The following is a 17487-nucleotide window of genomic DNA, read 5'->3' on the forward strand; positions in this document are numbered from 1 at the left end:
GTGCCAGTAAGATGTGAACGAATGGGTGTGTCGTGGAAAAACTGCAGCAGCCTGCCTAGTGTTTCACGTTGCTCTCAAGTAATTCTCTAAGCTGTTTGCTAAACTTGAGTTGTTTTCCTGCTCTTCACACAGACATGTGGATAGCTTCTCTCTCTGTCTTTGTGAGGAACTCTTTGTGTGGTGACTTACTCTTCGAGTCCATTTTTAGCTCCAAATACACCTGGCAATGTTTATTGTGGTTATAAGTGGACAGTTCACTGTAGTTTTGCTTTTTAAGTGCATGTTTATGTCTAGAGCCTCCAGTATGATTCAGACATTTGTGCCAGTTTCCCTGCCTTCTGTTTAACATTTCCTGCTGCTTTGTAATTAGTTGTATACTTGAAAGGAACAGAAGTGGGTACTTCACCTCATGGACTTTTTCTGGAAAAAATAAATAAAGTACTACGTCTTAAGTTTGAAGGTGTTTTAAAAGCGACTTTTCTAAGTATTTTCACCATTTGTTTGATCTTTCTGTCGCTCGAATCTGGTACTGCAGGAAGCTAAGCTGCTTGTTTGTCAGGCCTGGAAACCAGTGCTCTTTATTTATACAACTCCGGTAGCTAAGGTGGCAGCAGCAGCAATAGAAATGTTACCTGTGTTGGCCTAGAGAAATCTTGATAGTCTTCTTTTATGTTCCAACTTCTTACCAGTCAGATGACTAGTTATTGGTATTGCAGGTTCTAAACATGGGCTATGTCTGTATCTAAAATGGTAAAAAACCTAAATGAGTAACTGTGGAGGATGAAATATATTTCATCCTGTCATGTAACTTCATTGTGGTAGGACGTTTGGGTTGCAGGGTTGTTTTTTTTTGAGGTTGATGGGGTACACCAGCTTTACTTGTGTGTCTGGTTTTCCTGTGATCCAGCTCTCTGAGGTGGGTTGTCACAGACTGCATCATCTTGGGCTGTCACTAATGCTCTGTGTGCAGGTCCTCTGGGTGTTCTATCCTCTGCAGAGGCACTTTGGGATTGCTGCCCAGATTTTCTCAGAATGTGCTGATACAAATGTAGTTAGGCAGGCTTGTAGGTGTAGGCTTGAAAACATGACGGTGATGGAAAAAAAAGGTAAAAAAAAAAAGCTGAATAACTAGTTAATAAACCAAACCTTGGGCTGGCAAGAAGCTGTAGAGTAAAAAAGGACTTCAGAACAGTTCTGTTTATTGAATCAATCTATATTTTTTTTCCCCTGAAGATTTTACTTGGATATATTATTAGTAATTTTTAATATATATTTTTTTAATAAATTAGAGTCAGGTCTTTCAGGTACCTGACTGAACTCAGCAAATCTGTGATCTAAAAAGTAAGTAGCCCCTGTTAATGTGACTAGATTTGAATAGATCATATGTAGGCAGAGCACCAATCCTATAGGAATCCACAAAGGTACTGCATACCTGGTGGATTTGTTAACCTCTGTTAACATGTGTTAGTCCCTGAGTTCAGTTCCTTGGTCTTACCTGCTCGTTATGAAAAATAAAAGTCACAGGATGTTTTACAGGCTGTCTATAAATAATACACTTGCTATATAATTGAGAGTGTACTGAAACTGCTCATATTGTATCAATCCAGAAATAAATCTTTAAAGAAAATTTTAACTTAACAGCTCTGTGATATGTATCCTCATATCCTCATTTACCGAGTTGATTTTCTCCTCCTTCATATAAAACTTACTAGAATTAATGACAGTTGGAAATGTAGCCCTTTATTTTTTCTATACAGTTAACTGATTCTAGTTGTTTTTTTCTGGTTTTAATATGCATTTGATGTGAATATGTGTTCACTTATGTTCCTGTGAACAGATAAGAACTTGACCAGATCTGTTTTACAGTAAAGGTTGTTTTTTTGCAAAGTATGTTCCTTGTTTGTTTGGGATTACTGACCTTAGCTGTGCCTCAGTTCACAACTGAATGAGCTTTGGGTGCGTAGGAATTTAGGAATTATATTGTTTAGGTACCTTTATAGGTAGAAATAAGTTGTCCAGTCACGGTACCAGAGCAGCTCTCTAGGAATCCATATTGTTAGACCAGATGAGAGGGGGGAAAAAGAAAAAAAAAAAAAGTTCTTGCTAACTTGTTACATAGCAATGTTAAGTGGTTTGTTTGCTGACCGACTCTCTAAACCTTTAAATTGAAAGCTAAGTACTCTCTGGTTATTACATGAAATTACTGAACTACTCCAGTGAACTGCAAAACCTGAGTATTATTGGAAATCCTGATTGGATCCTAATGACAGTGTTACTGGACACATCTGCAATGTTCCACTGCTTTATTAGTACACTTGGTATGCTCATTGCACCTGGCCTCAGCAGACATTTCTTAGTGCTGTCCTTGTTAGACAATTTCAGTTATATGGGAACAAGACATCTTTTGCTTTCCTTGCTGATGATTGCATGAGAAATAAATGTTTTGATGAGCTGGTGAGTCACGTACTCCCCGGAGTTCTAGGGGTTTTTTTTCTTACAAGTTCACACAGGAAAATTATTTTCTAAATGCCTATTTTATCAACCTTTTCATCCTGTTTCTTCCTTTTTCTTCTCTTGTTTTCTCCCTCCCAAACTGATGACACAGACATCTAAGTTTCTTAAGAAGGGATTCTACTATACTTCAAATTCCTTTCTCCTCCCATGAGCAGGGCAGGCATATAGAAGAAAGGCTTCTGGGGACTGCAAAAATGCCATGCAGCTGATAGGTCTAATTTTAGTTTTTGAACATGTGACATTGAACTTTTCTATAGTTCCAGGTAGGAGTTATATATTTTAGCGTGGGGTTTTTTTTCTTTTTTTCCGCTTTTCAAGATCTGTCTCACAAAATTTACCGTATAGGAAAACAAAAGCTTTTCCTGGTGATGTTTTTAGTTTCAGAATGTATTCCTGACAAATAATTGAAAGTGGAAACCAGGCTACAGATCAAAGACTGCTTGTTAAGAGACATATTTAAAGTAACTAGTTTCATAGATGAGAGGAACAGAATTTGAAATTGTTTCTCTTGGTTTTTAGTCAAGGTTGTGATCCTGTAAGAGAGCAAGCATCTTGTTCACAGATGTTAGGCGGAATGTTGCAGGATTAAGTCTGGTTTTGAAGTTCTGATCCCAAATTAAATTGCTGTATCTTTCTGTGGTGATTTTTGGTGGCAGCAGTAGTAGAATAATTCTTAAATTTGCAGCTATTCCTGTGTATTTCTGTAACCATTGAGTAACTTTAGAATTAATGTTTTTCTACATGTAGAAATTCTACTCTGTTAATGTAATTTTGCACCTGCTTGGATAAATAGATGCAGATTTTGTGTGGCCTCTTGTTATACTGCTTTACCAGTATTTTCTGCCTGTGATATGACAGATTTCTATTTAAGTTGGTGCATAAACAACAGTTACACTGGTTGAAGTGGCATAATTCACAGCTTCGGTTGCAATGGTAAAATTTTTATGTGATGGCAAAACCTCAGAAAGAAAATTCTATTTAAAGGAAAATGTGTTATCTTTGAGTGTTGTAGTGGGTTTTTTTTTTTTGTTTTTTTTTGGGTTTACTGCTAATCTGTTCTGCTAATGGAATGAGCTGGGAGAGACTTGTGATAGTATTTTTTTTTTTTAAATGTGTCTTACTAATTCTACTGTTTGTTTTTTTTAAACTAGCCATGAATATGCTTTTGACAAAATGGGTATGTCAGGTGAGGGAAGGATTTTTCAATAAGGACTTTGTTGTTAAAAAATGTTTCCATGTAAATTGATCACTTATGGTGGGATATTTTTAAAAAGTAGTTTTGACCGAAATAGCACAACTCTGTTCTTGCACTTTCTTAGGATGTGAAGTCGAGAGTTCTTCCTGAGACTGTTCTTATCTACCCTGATTTGGAACAGGGAGATGTTAAAAATCATGGGAAAAAAATTTTGAAACACAAGCTAGTGGCTTCCCAGTCCTGTTCTTAAGTCCATTTTTTGGCTATTTACAAGAATGACCTAATTTTTTCCTAACATCTGAGCATCCAGCAACTCTTGTCTTCATTCATTTATCTAAAGGTTTTAGAGGTTTAATGTTATGGTGGATTGTTTGGTTTTTGTTTGTTTTTACACCAATCAAAATAACGTATTGTGAGAGCTCTTTACAATATAATGAGCTTACAGCAGTGGACTTTGTTGCTTGCCTGTATTAGGTTCTGTTAGAACTTGGCAGCAGTGACAACTGAAGCTTTATTTAACACATCCGCATTTCTAGTGGAGTTAATTTTAAAGGGTTTCTTATTATTGAACACTTTGTCAGTGACAGAAGATGCTGCAGAGTTGCAGTGGCTGCTTCTCATAGCCTGTAATGTGGTTTTCAAAGTTTGTTTTCATTTTAAGAGTTTGAAATGTAGATGGTTTCCATAGATAATATAAAAGCTGCACTTTTCAGTTCTCTTAGATTTTAAAGTCTGCGTGTGTGAATTTGGGAGGCAACATTTTTCAGCTTAATTTTCATGTGCTGAACCTCAGTTAACTTTCAGTATTAGGGTGTTGGGTAGAATTCTGCATTTGGAGAAAAGAAGGAAAGTGGAAGTTCAAGTGAAAATTTCCTTCTTGTCCTACAATTTGGTTGTTCATGACTGGAAAAGGTTTGACAGGTACAAGAATGTCATTTAAAATCAGATTCTCATTGTCACCTTATGTGGGTGTTTTTGTGACAGTGGAAACTTGCAAGTCAGTTTCTGCCAACCCTTAAGCCCTGATCCACTTGGAAAGGTAACCTAGCAGAAAAACCAAGGGGCAACTTAATTTTAAAGTTTTAATTATTTTTTCAAACTTGGCAATTTCAGGACATTTAAAATGTTTTGATATTAATTATTTCAGCTGTGTGCCTATGAACTCTTCTGAGCATAGATAGGCTTGTATTTCAGCGGGAAGTCTGGAGAAAGCTTCTGTGCGATCTGTGTCACTCCCAACTTTTGTTCATACAATGCCATGCATTTAAACCCCATCTTTTATTCACAGTAAATTTTAAATGCCAGTAGAAGCTGCTTGGGCAGTGGGTTTGGTTGTTCATTCCACATATTTGTAGTCTTCTGGCTGATGTTTTCATTCATTTTGGGAAGCACTATGAAACTGTTGTCATCTGGGATGCACAGTGTAGCTGGGAGGCGCTTCCTGTGTGAGGGGAAGGACGTGCTGTCTTTGGGGTTTGTAGAGCTGTCACAAGAGCTCTGTAAAAACTGCCTCCATTTACATAACTTGAATAGTTAGACTGTGAGCTAGACAATGACAGGCAGCAGCCCTGTAACCTGTGGTTTACTGAGCCAGATCTGTTTTGATCTGTCTTGACTTCTGGAGCTGAATTGTTTTTATGTCATTGTGCCTTGACAAGTGTCAAGGTGTGGCTTTAGGTGTGCACGTGAACTACGTGAATGTTGTGTGTGTTCAAGCAACAAGAAAGATATTTATTTTTGTGTATGAGCATGATTTCATTTCATGCTGTACTTCCATGTTGGCCTGATAGTATAAAACTTGCACAACTGCAGATACTTCAAAATTGGCCCAGGACAACATGGCTAAAATCTTGTAAACCTTTATTTTAAAAGTGCATTTTGAAGTTCAGATTTTTTCAGTTTCTTCAGTGTGGATGCAGTTCTTTCAAATTGTCCCCCTAATAATTGGGGTTGGCAGCCTTTTCTTAAACCTGACATCACTGGGGGACTGTTCGAGCTACAGATAATTCTTTTTACTTCTTTGAATACCTGCTTGTAGATAAAAGCTTGCTGGATTGTCCTCACCTTGGCCTTGAGTGCTTGGACTGGACTTCTCTAATACAGTGTAAATAGTTGTTGGCTGACAGATAGCTTGGGTTGAATTGTAGGATGGCCAGGTGGCATGTGGTAAAACCAGTAAATTTCAGTTAGGAACAACTGTCAGTTTGGGCTGCAGGCAGTGCTTTTGACAGTATGTGAGAACTGATCCTTTTGCTCTTCAAATTGGTCCTGTTTGTGACTAAATCTCCTTGGATATGCTGTTGTGGACTAGCATTTTTTTCCTGTTTTAAAGAAAAAGTGCCCATAATTGTCTTATATCATTCATAGCCTCTTAGCTCAAGCTTCAAAATTAAGTTAACGTTAACCTTCTAATACTCTGGAGTGAGGATATGGTCTTTTGTTTGTATGATTCCTTGTGGTGAATTCCATCAATATGGGTAGGATAGTTTCATTCTTGGTCCTAGTCTTCAAAACCCACAGCTCTCAACTTCTGGAAATATATAAATTCACAGAGGTTAATGAATGCCGTAAATTATTTATCAAAAGCTTAGATATTGGAAAATTACTTGTTTCAATTTACATTGAAAAAAATTATTCTAAAATGTTTTAAGGACTATTTTAGTTTGTGGTTGTTTAACTTGAGAGGCATAGAAATAGTGCTAAGCTAAGTAAAGTGTTTTAATTTTGTTGGTGTTTGATTTCTAAAGCTTATCAGGTGCTTGCTTCCAAAGCCTATCATGTTATTGGTTATGTAGTACCTAATATGCTGGGGTCTTGGCTGCTAAATTAGTGCAAGTGTGAAGGTTTATTTGATGCATACTGGCTATTTTGATGTCATCAATCTGCCTCTCCTTCCCCACTTTACAGTATCACTGGGGAAAAATTGACGTCTATATAGCAAAAATAGAATCTATTCTGTCTGGATTTGAATTTAACTCAGTTGATTCATTCAGTCATTTGTGGCCACACAGGAAGCCCCATTCATATGATCACAAAGCCTAATAGCTGTTTGTACAGTGAGATTGATCTGATTACTCCTCTCTGTCTTGTGCTATTTACAGTCTGCTGCCAATTCACAGAAAGGGAAGAGGATGGCTGCAAAGGAGAAGTTGGAGGCAGTATTAAATGTGGCCCTAAGGGTCCCAAGTATCATGCTCTTGGATGTCTTGTACAGATGGGATGTCAGCTCATTCTTCCAGCAGATCCAAAGAAGCAGCCTGCACAACAACCCTCTCTTCCAGTACAAGTACTTGGCCCTTAACATGCATTATGTGGGTAAGTGTACATGTGTTCAAGAGAAAACTAGTAAATACTTTTTTACTTACTACTAGACTTTTAAGAATTTGGTAGTAGCGTGATAATATATTGATGACAGTTCTGTTTCAGGGACTGTTCATGTTAAGAGTAAAGAAATCTTATCTAGAGTTTTCCATGGAGCTTTGCTATTTAGTCTTGATATGTAAATGGAGTAAAACTGGTGTCTGTATACAAACGGCTGATGCCCTGAAAGAATAGCACAGTGACTTTGGACTATGTCTAACTCATGAGAAAGCTGCTGTGAAACGCTGTGCAGACAAAAAGTATTGTAATTTATAGCATTAGCATTAGGCAAGAGACCACGGAAAGCTTCAGATTCTAACCACAGCAGCAGCAGGTGAGCTTTCAGTGCTGCATGGGTATGGCTCTTCTGTTTGCAGCATATATATGCTGTGAGTGGATTAGAGCAGGTAAGAATGAGTCCTTGTATTGCAGATAAATGAACAAAATTACTAACACAGCTCAGGGGGCTGAGGTTTAAACCTTGGCCTGGAAGCCTAGCTCTGGAATGCTAGACATCTTTGTTTAGGAGATGAAAGGATTGATATTCTGAGACCGGCTCTCCAGGTGGGCATGTGATTCATCTAGTGAATGCGCATGGGGTTAATTAGGGATTGGATCCAGGCTATTGAGGTTGATAGCCAATGACGATCTGCATGAGTACTGCCTAGCTTGGAGGGGAATGCCTAGCATATAATTTTCCCACTCTGCAGTGCTTCTTCCCAGTAGATAGCTTTGGAGGATAAAGATGTACTGCAGTCAGCTAAAGGAAACACCCTTTAGTTAAGTAGTTGGAGGACTGTGGTTTTTTGAAGTAGCATGTCCAGGTTTTTGATCCTGACTGCAGAAGTATTGGCTTGTGATTTTTTCTTTTTTAACCTATTAAATGTCTATTGCCTGGAGGTTATTTATTGCCATTAAAAACACGTGGCTTTCTTTCTTATGGCTTCACTGTACTCATGCTGGGATAGCAATGTACTTTAAGTGCAAAAAGCTGGTGTTACAGTTCTGTACCCCTTTCATATATTTGTGGGAGAAAGTACTTGTTTGTTGCTGATGGATGTGATGGAGGAGTCTGGTGGCACGTGACTACAGCTGGCTTTCTTATGCACTTGGATGTACACAAGTATCTTTTAGGAATTCATTTATCAGATCAGTTTCTAATGCAGAACTAACAGTTGTGCAGTAGGTTATCAAGATGTCAGTGGGAATTTCCAGCTGCAACACAGCCTTTCTTTGCAGTCATTTGATAATCTTGTCCTTGCTGAAGTACATCAAGATATACCAATAAAATGAGCTACAGAAAGGATGGCTATCGTCACCAAATTATTTCTCACATGGAAGCTATTTTAGCACTAAACCAGTGGATTCTGACTTTGTGCTTCTTGTAAAAATTATACTTTTGTGCTGGACACAATCACTCAGCAGTTGTTTTTACTACTTTGCTTTCACAGTATTGGTTGTCTGTACTTCTGCCGCTCCAACTGGTAGTTGCTGATCAAGAAGGGCTTCTAAATTATCAAACACATTGCCTGTTTGAAAAGATTTTTCAGACAATTTTCAGTGATAAAACTTTGCTAGTATTTTTCAAATAAAGTTGATCTCTTTCAGTTCCTTAGTTATTGTTTTGCGTTGTTTTTTTGTGTTTTTTTTTAAAGCTGTGTCAGTGTGAGGCTTGGCTAAATCAGTTTGCATGTCTACACAAGATTTTATACAGATTTAATTGCATCAGTTTTACAGTATAATCCTCATTAAAATGATGTCTCAAAATATACAAATTGGATTTGTAAGGAAAACAAAGTGCTTTTCCACCACTTTTGGAAATTAAAGCTCTTTGAAGGTATGTTGGGGGAAGTTAACTGTCAGTGTGTAATTTAAATAACAACTTACCATGGATAAGTTTTGACTTACTAGTTGTTTTATTTAGGGAAAAAAATCTTATCATATTTGCAGCTAGGAAACACAGCATCAGCAAATGCTGTGGCAGCTTTGCAGTATCAAACAATGACTGAATTTTTTAACACAGGCAGACTAAGGTACTGTATCATAGAAGAGCTCCTAGCAGCTTAGGAAATTGGGTCCATCTATCTTGAGCAGGTGTTCAAGGAATGATTTTATTAGAGAGCCATAAAAATCAATAAACTCTTTAACAATCTTGATACAGTAAACCTATTCCTGGAACTAAGGATCAAAAGTTGGAAATTTGCTCAGAACTGAGGTTTACCAGCAATATCTTTTCTGTTTTAAATGCTCTCTTTTTCTTCCATCAATTTGACTTGAAGTTAGAAAAGCCAATTGTTTTTGATCAAGTGAAATGATGTTACAGTGTGACTCATGTTCCAGTTAGCAGTACTGGGGCTGTAATAAAAGTCTAGGATGCAATTTGTCCTCTGATACTGCTCTCTCCTTTCTTATCTATTCATGAAACAGCTCTTATCTGCTTTAGTGAAGGAAAATACTCAGTCTTGATAACCACTCAACCGCAAGTTCAACTTGAACTCAATATGCATAAAGCAATGCAAACAGCAGGGATGAATTTCTGGGTAGAATTGGTGAATGTAAACAGATTAATTTAATATAGGAAAAATTGCCAAGTAATTCTGTTCCTGAACTTTTACCTGACAAATGACTCTGGTGACTATTGCTTCAGGTGAGAATGGCCAGCAGTAGTCTTCAAAGTGCATTTTAGCTCCTCTGTATAAAGTTTGTGTTGTTTTATTTCATGATACTGCAGATTAATTATCTTCTAGAAGCACCATTAAAACTTTCCTAGGTTTGTCAAGTGTGCTTAGAAAGACAGACATCGAACTTTATGTTAAGCAACAACTAGGAATGTCTCTGGTCGAAAAAAAAGTGTTCTCTCTGTGTGCAAATTCATACTTGATGGTCACAGGATCACCTCAGGTTTAAAACTTGATTGATCATAGCTGATATTTTTCTTTAAGTACTTGTGGTATGTCTTACAGAACATTTACGAGATAACTGAAGAACTTATTTAAAAATTACTAGAGATGCTTGGGATTAAAAGGAGTCGACCTGTGTACTTGATTTTGTTTGGTGGTTTCGTGTTTTGTTTTTTTGTGTTTTGTTTTTTTTTTTTTTTAAATTTGCTGTATCCACTGGATATCTGTAAGAACAGGCAAGAATTGGATGATAAAATAGGGTTGCATCCCAAATTCAGATGCACATACCAGAAATTGTATTAAAAATAGTAAAAATTCTTTTATCCTCCGAAAGCAGTCACATGTGAGGTTTGGTTCTGTAGTCTGGCTCTTTCATGCCATCTGTTTACAATAAAATATATATGCCTTTTTTTTTTTTCTTTTAAGAGTATTGAAAAATCCTGAATTATTAGCCTTATTTGCAAATGTGAACTGTGAATGAAAGTGCTTTCTGTAGTTCGTCCATGTAGTGCTTAGGAGTAGCCTGTCAATAAGCAGTACTGTCCCAGGACTCTTCCCCAAGTACTCCAAGTCATCATTATTATTTTTTTTTGGATGTGTGATAGCTTTGTGTGCAGGGTTCTGTATTACCAGATACAATTTTGACAGTTGATATGCTGTCTGGTAACAGGTAGAAGAATCTGGGGTAAAGAAGCTTTAAAAACAAACCAGCTTTTTTGTCCACAACTCTTAGAGATACAACGTGGATTCATCAAGATTTCATTGACATTGTTTTGTATAAATTTAAAGTAGCCTCTCCTTCTTTTGTAAATGATCACACTGCTGCTGCCAGACTTCAGTGTTTTCTTCCCTGTACAGTAGCTCTGAGAAGAGAGTCACTTCTTTTTTCATTCTTCTGATGAAGGTAGAAACAGTTGAAACCACATAATTTGCTTCTATGAAGGGCAAAGCAATGCTATTTGTGCTGACTGGTAAATACTGTGAGCTAGATGGGAAGAGGAGAGTTTACCCTGTAATCATAGTCAGACTTGGAATTCAAGTCACTGTCACACTGCAGGCATGGAACTGCCCTAAATAGATAGTGTTTTCTTACCTAAGAATAAAAGTAGGAGCAGTTTTCTATCTTAAATGGTATGCTTTGTCATTACACAAAAAAATAAATTACAGGAGAAAGCGTAAGGAAACTTTAAAAATATTTGTAGTAGGTGACAGTTATGTCATCTTTTCACAAGCCTGTTTGTAATAACAGTTTCTTGAACTGTGTGGTTGATACCTTAATCATTTGGTCACATCACTTGCTGGGTGTGAACTGCTTGTTATGGATGTTGCCTTCAAAAAGGAGGCTTAAAGGATGAGAAATCTTCTGAATTTAGTGCCATCGTGTGTTTGCCCATTTCTCTCTGCTTTGGTCTGCCTAGTTTTCATTAAACTTTTGTGCATTAATTAGAAGATCTTTTATTGGATTGCACTTTTTGTGGTGCCTTTTCTCTTAAGAGGAAAGAGACAGTACTCTGCTACAAACACAGTAAGAAGTGCTATGTTAAGCTTCAGTGTGAGAAGAAAGCAGTAATTGTTTCATTGTGCAAACAAATTTCCCAAACTTTTGAGAAGAGGATGCATGGCTAAATGTGTAAATGTAGTTTTGAGGTGCTGCTCAAATTAATCTCAAACCCAGCATCCCTGGTTTTGCTGTTGCATGTCTTCTGTCTCCCTGACAGCAGCATTTAGATAAATGGGTAGTAGAACTATTTTCCAAGTGTTGCTATTTTGAACTGAAGCTATTTTTAACCAAAGGCAATTTCAGACATGGACTTGGTCTTTTTAAAAAAATTACTTGCTATGTCTTCATATCCTTTCCTTGTGTAAAATGCAGTCTATGCTGTATTTGGTAGAGACAGAAGAGGATAGAAAGTATGCCATGCTCAAAATACTGCATAACCTTTTTTTCTCTTTCCAACTCTGATGATTTCTCTGCTGCTTTCATAGTGTCAGAGGATTTCACTAAGCAGCTTTTTCAGCATACAGATACTGTCAGGTAACCTCTCTGTATAAAGGTGATATCTCTGGTTTTGCACCCTTACATTTCTATTTAAGAAAAGAAAAAGGCCAATAGCAGCTTGCATAAAAGGAGATGCTTAAAATTCAGGTTCACTTGAGTCTGTGTATCAGTCTCATGGCAACATGGCAATTTGTGTTCATAAATGAGAATGCACTGTGACTGTTTATATTTTTACAGTTCCACTTCTGTGTTCTTTTCCAGTACTCTTCAGGTTCTCTATGATTGTAATTGTCACAGTTTGACTCAGGTCCGACAACAATGCTCTCGATCCCCCCTCCCCCCAACCCAGGTAGGGAAGGAGAGAGAGAAAAAGAGAGAGACTTGGCTGGATTGAAAACTAAACTACACAGCTTTAATTAAAACACTAATGAATGATACAAGAAAATATATACAATTATGTACAGATATATTCAGGAATGGGCAAAAAGCCTCTCACCACCCCCCACCCTCAGCAACTCCCACAGCACTTCCCTGAACTGGGAAGAGTCCCGAGGAATCCCGGAGCTGCTGCTGGAGAAAGCAGAGAGTTATGGGGGTCACGAGAGATCAAGCCTGAGGATCAACGGTGATGGATGAACAGAGTCCTCCCTGGACGCCGGCCATGGACGGAAGAGAAGGGGAGAAGAAGAAGGAAGGAAGTTGTCTTCTGTGATCTCTGACCTTCCTCTGAGCTTACGTAGATATATGGAATGGAATATCTTTGGCCAATTTTGCTGTCCATCTAACTCAGCCTCCTACGGGGGGGGTCACAGATCTCCCCATAGTGTCTGAGCTGGCAGAGTGCAGGTGCAGCCTTGAAGCCTCAGTAGTTAGAAAAACATTCCACTGTCTTATCAGCCTAGCAGAACACACTGTTGCTAGTTACAAGAAAGCTTACTGAAGGAAAAAAAAATCAGTAAAAAGAAAAATTGGCTTCATCCTGGCTCAAACCAGGACAGTAATTATTCCCAGAACTCTGATAATTAGATATTAAGTGTTATAGAAACAGCCTGTAAATCATATGGCAGAACTAGAATCGAAAGTCCGTTTTATTTGTTCAGACAATACTGCAAATCTCTGTAAGGAGCTCATTTCTTGGGTTATTTGTACTTAAGAGTGCCCAATCTGTAACACATTTAAAAACGGAAGAAGCAGCTGTTGAAATTGATGGCAGTACCCCAGTAATGAGTGAATTGTTTTGTTGGTCTTAATTTCACTGAGACGTGCAGACGTTGATAACAGAATTTCTGATCTCTGTTTATAGTTATACTGGGTAAATACAATTTTCATTTGTGCAAGTGTGTTTAAATGTGTACTTTCTCAGTTTAGAATTAATTTTTCAATATATTTTCTAGAGGGCAGAATATTTGCTACAGTAGTTCGAAGTACAGAACTTGAAGTGGAGTGAATAATGTTTGTTTGGGCAGCTCTGGCTGAGTGGGAGGGTGGGGAAGAGGTGTACCTTGGCACTGCCATGCAGAAACATAACTCCTCAAGAATACAATTCATCTTCAAGCCTACTGTGCTTATCCTGCCTTGAACAGGTACTCAGCAGTGCAAGTACGGGTGCCTTGGTGGCTGCTTGAAACTAATAGGGATTTTGGCATTAAGAACTGTGAATGGCTTGGCTTCTAGGTTGATTTCAGTGGAGTGAATTTTGTATGAGCAAAATTTGTATTGGGGCCATCTCTGATGCAGGTGACGTCATTTTGCCTGGTGGCAGAGGTGTTCTGTGTGACATTGCCTGTTTAACAGAGCAGATGAAGAACTAGTCTCAGTCCCAGGACAGAATAGCTGTTCCAGTCAGTTTGGAAGACCTCATTTGGTTGAGTTATCCTTCAGAGATGCTTAATACGTGTTGAGAGTGTGCATGAGCTTTTTGTCTCTCCTTTTATGTGACTTAAAAATAATTGGTGTTCAAGTTTCTTCTGGGCTTGAGCTAACCTCCAGTGGAGAGGCCACAGAATCATCCTCATAACTTCCGCATCATGCTTTTAAGTACCATGAGCTCTAAAGTTTCTTTAAAAACTAATTCACTCTAGAAATAGCTGCTATAGATAGACAGCTTATTAAATCTGTCTAAATTGTTGTGTAATTGTCTGTCTAAATTGTGTCTGAGAACTAGACACCCTGAAAATAAATGTGCCAATTGTTATAATACTTTTGACTCACCAAATACAGTCTTTCAGAAATCTCTCCTGTGTTGTTCGTACTTCTGTGTTGTGGCCAGGTAGTTGTCTGAATAAACTGAAATGAGGACAGTTAGGGGTGAAATGAAGTGGCTAACTTAACAGTGCACTGATCCTGCATTGACTAAGGAGAGACAGGAGCTTTGGTGGCTCATGAATTTGCTGCTTCACAGCTAGTTGCTTTGCAAGTCATCCTAAGATGGACCCTTTACCCTCACAGGATATGAGTAAGTAAGAAGTTAAGAACTCTCAAATGAATTTCCTGATAGCATCCAAGCAATTGTACTGTTACTTTCTGGCACTTCAAGAGGACATGCGGTTTTATTAAGAAATGTTATGAAGTCTTTCATGTGCAAAGTTCTCATTTTTTTACTAAACCTGCAGGAAACTTTGAATAATAACGTCAAGTGGACACAAGTGATCTGTAATCATGCAAATGAGCACTAAAATGTTTCATAAAGAGGTACAACTTTGATCATGCTCCAGAAGCCTGTGTTGTATGCAGCATGTCAATAAAACAGAGACACCTGAGTTGGCAAAGATGTAGTGTGCGGTGAGAGAAGCTGGGAAACATCTTGGTGGTACAGAAACAGAGAGACTGCTGAAAGGCAGTCTGTGAGCTGCTGCTTACTGTAACAATGAGCATTGCACTGTGAGAGGTTTTAATCTAGCTGAATCAACAAGTTGTAAATGAGGTCATGAGCTAGTTAATACACACGTTCTTGTCTGGCAGTGTTTCACTTAGCTTTTTTGCTTATTGTTTTTACAGTTTGTTTTGTCCAGTGGGGCCTACATCAGTACCATCTTGCATGAGAGGCAGTAGAAGGTCTCTACTTCCCTGTGCTCCTGAATAGGTTCTGAGTAGAAGGTCTGTGTATTTGTAAGATTGGCAGAATGTGCTCCTTATAGCTGATAGCCTAAGAGTGCAGTTCTGTTTCTTGGTGGCCTGGCAATAGGGTAGTACTACTGTACTCAGGAGTAAGTTTATTCTCTCTTGTTTTAATTTTTTTTTTTTTTTTTAAGTATTTTACTGGGGCAGGAATTGGGCTTCACTGAGCCTGCTGCTTACACTTGAACAGAAATGTACTTAGTCAAAAGGGACATTAAACCAAGACCCAAGAATAAAAATAGTATGCATGGCATAAATCAAGGGAGGGGACCACCCATCCACAGCTTTTTGCGCTCTACATCTACAGTGAAAATGGGTGTTAGTTACTGTTAACCCATGTCTAAAGGTTACCCAGTAATATGGCTGTTTCTCAAACTGCACATCCCTGTGTGTGGAGAATCTCTACAGAGGGTTCTATGTTCTCAACATCGTGTTCTCTTCTGACAGAGGAAGTGCAAATAAAAAATGTAATTATTTAGATGAGAAAGCAGCCACTGTGAGAAATTTAATTTCCTGACTCTTTGTTTGGAAGTAGAATCTCGTTTACACCATACACTAATTACATCATTTGTCCAGGCAAGAACAAAGAGAATAGAATATTTCTCTTAGTTTATCTGAATTGAAGCTTGTCTTCCTTTTCTTCTGCAATGAGACAGTTTGGTAATGAATTATTTGCTTTTTTTTTTCCTACCAGAGGCATTGTCAATAGAAATGAGGTTGGTACCACTTTGGGAATAGGGCCTCTGTGGCAAAAATGCAAATATTGCAGTATGAAGTATGTTGAAATCTCTCTTATTGAGTCACAAGAGAGAATTGTAAATAACAGTGAAAGGGAACTACTTTAAATGTCTCTCGCTTTCCCCCTCTTCAGTATCTAACAATTAGAGCAAACAGATGCTTCAAAGTGAACATTTAAATTCCAGCCCAAACTCAAGAATGGTGTAGTTCATTACTCAAGCTTCTACAGTAACCTTGGCTGCCCTGTGCTGCTTCCCTGTGCAGTGCTATAATATATCTGTGCTGTTTGGAAGACCTCTGTTTAAAAGGCACACATGTGATAGTAGTCTTCTCATATTTTGTTTTGTATTTAGGCATTTTTTTTACCACTCTTTCAATGTACCCTGCTATATTTTAGTTAGTTTTGATCGTATAAAGAACAACTAAATTGATTCACTTGTAAAATACTCCTCTGTCACGTGGCTGTGTTGGAGTGCAGTTATTGCCCTCTGAAATGTCTTGTTTTTACAGTAATTATCCTAGCACTGCTCAAGTACATCATCATATGGTCAAGGAGCAGACTTTCATGTGAGAGAACTTAAGGTAAAGAAGATGGCAGAGCTTAAATGCAGATAAAATAAACAGGTATTCTCTAGACTATTTATAGAGTAGTGGAGAAATAAAAGACTGCATGATAAATTACATTTAATTCTCCACCTGAAGGTGAGTAACAGGCTACAGTGAGAAGGATGGGCTTAAAGAGATTCAATTAAAGTGCTGGAATTACACGTGATTGTGCCGTGTGGGTTGTTCCACAGAGGGAATTGTCCCTAAGTAAGCATAGGAGGGTGGTGAATACAGCACAGATGAGGTGTTGAGGATGTCTGCAGATGGTGTGAGAGGTGCTGGAGCTGGCTCAGGGTGCTGTGGTGTGGTGCAAACTAGTTGAGTGTCTTCATGGAAATTCTCCTGAGGGGTTCCTGTTATTGTCATTTGTGTATTTGGTAGAAGGAGTGGGATTAATAGAGAAGATGAATTCCATAGACATCTGCTGTGTTGTATTAACTTACAAGTATGTTGTTATGTGTAAAACAGTTGATAAAAAGAAAGCTGTTGTAATGCTGTGTTTCAGGCCCATTAAAAAAGCTCAAAAACCAAAGAATAGTCTGGATTGGAAGGGAACTGATGTGGGTCTGACGACTTTTCTAGATACGTGTTGCAAGTAACCTTTGAGACCTGATTGTTGGTAGAATTTTACCAAGTAGGCTTATTGAAGGTGGCAGATAGTAAGTAGCCTTGAAATACTTTTACATAAATATTGACTCTGATACTGTCTTTTTGAAATGTTGGAAATACTGAGTTCACAAGCTGTTTTGTTGGTTGTTGGTTGTCCCACTACTTTTGAGTGCTTCAATCAAGAGTTACATACTTAAGTATTTTTAAAAATGTGAAAGTATAAATTAATTCAATTAAAAAGGCTGTGCCTGGTGTTGCTGAATAGATAGATGAAACTCTAAATGTAACACAGCTGTAAGTGTCAGAGTAAGTTCTTCTATAGCTCTTTGTTCTTAGTTGCAAGGAAGTTGTTAGCTGTTGCTGTTTGTTTTTTTCTAAGTGGATTTCAGTGCCAGGGACTTAAGATGACCTTCAGGAAAGTATAAGTTCACTGCATAGTGATGGAGAGC

The 17487-nt window shown here is 38.0% G+C and overlaps 1 protein-coding gene across 1 annotated transcript in view; it reads left to right on the top strand.

Annotated features, from left to right (window-relative positions):
• The first annotated feature begins 6840 nt into the window (after positions 1-6840).
• The window catches only part of RNF145 (ring finger protein 145), a 33557-nt gene continuing 22910 nt past the window's right edge, over positions 6841-17487 (top strand). The window contains exon 1 of the mRNA XM_010001997.1: positions 6841-7024. Within this exon, the coding sequence (XP_010000299.1) occupies positions 6841-7024 (184 nt within the window). The remainder of the gene's footprint in view (positions 7025-17487) is intronic.

Source organism: Chaetura pelagica, unplaced genomic scaffold (genome assembly GCF_000747805.2).
Source record: "Chaetura pelagica isolate M959 unplaced genomic scaffold, ChaPel_1.0 scaffold356, whole genome shotgun sequence".
NCBI lineage: Eukaryota > Metazoa > Chordata > Aves > Apodiformes > Apodidae > Chaetura > Chaetura pelagica.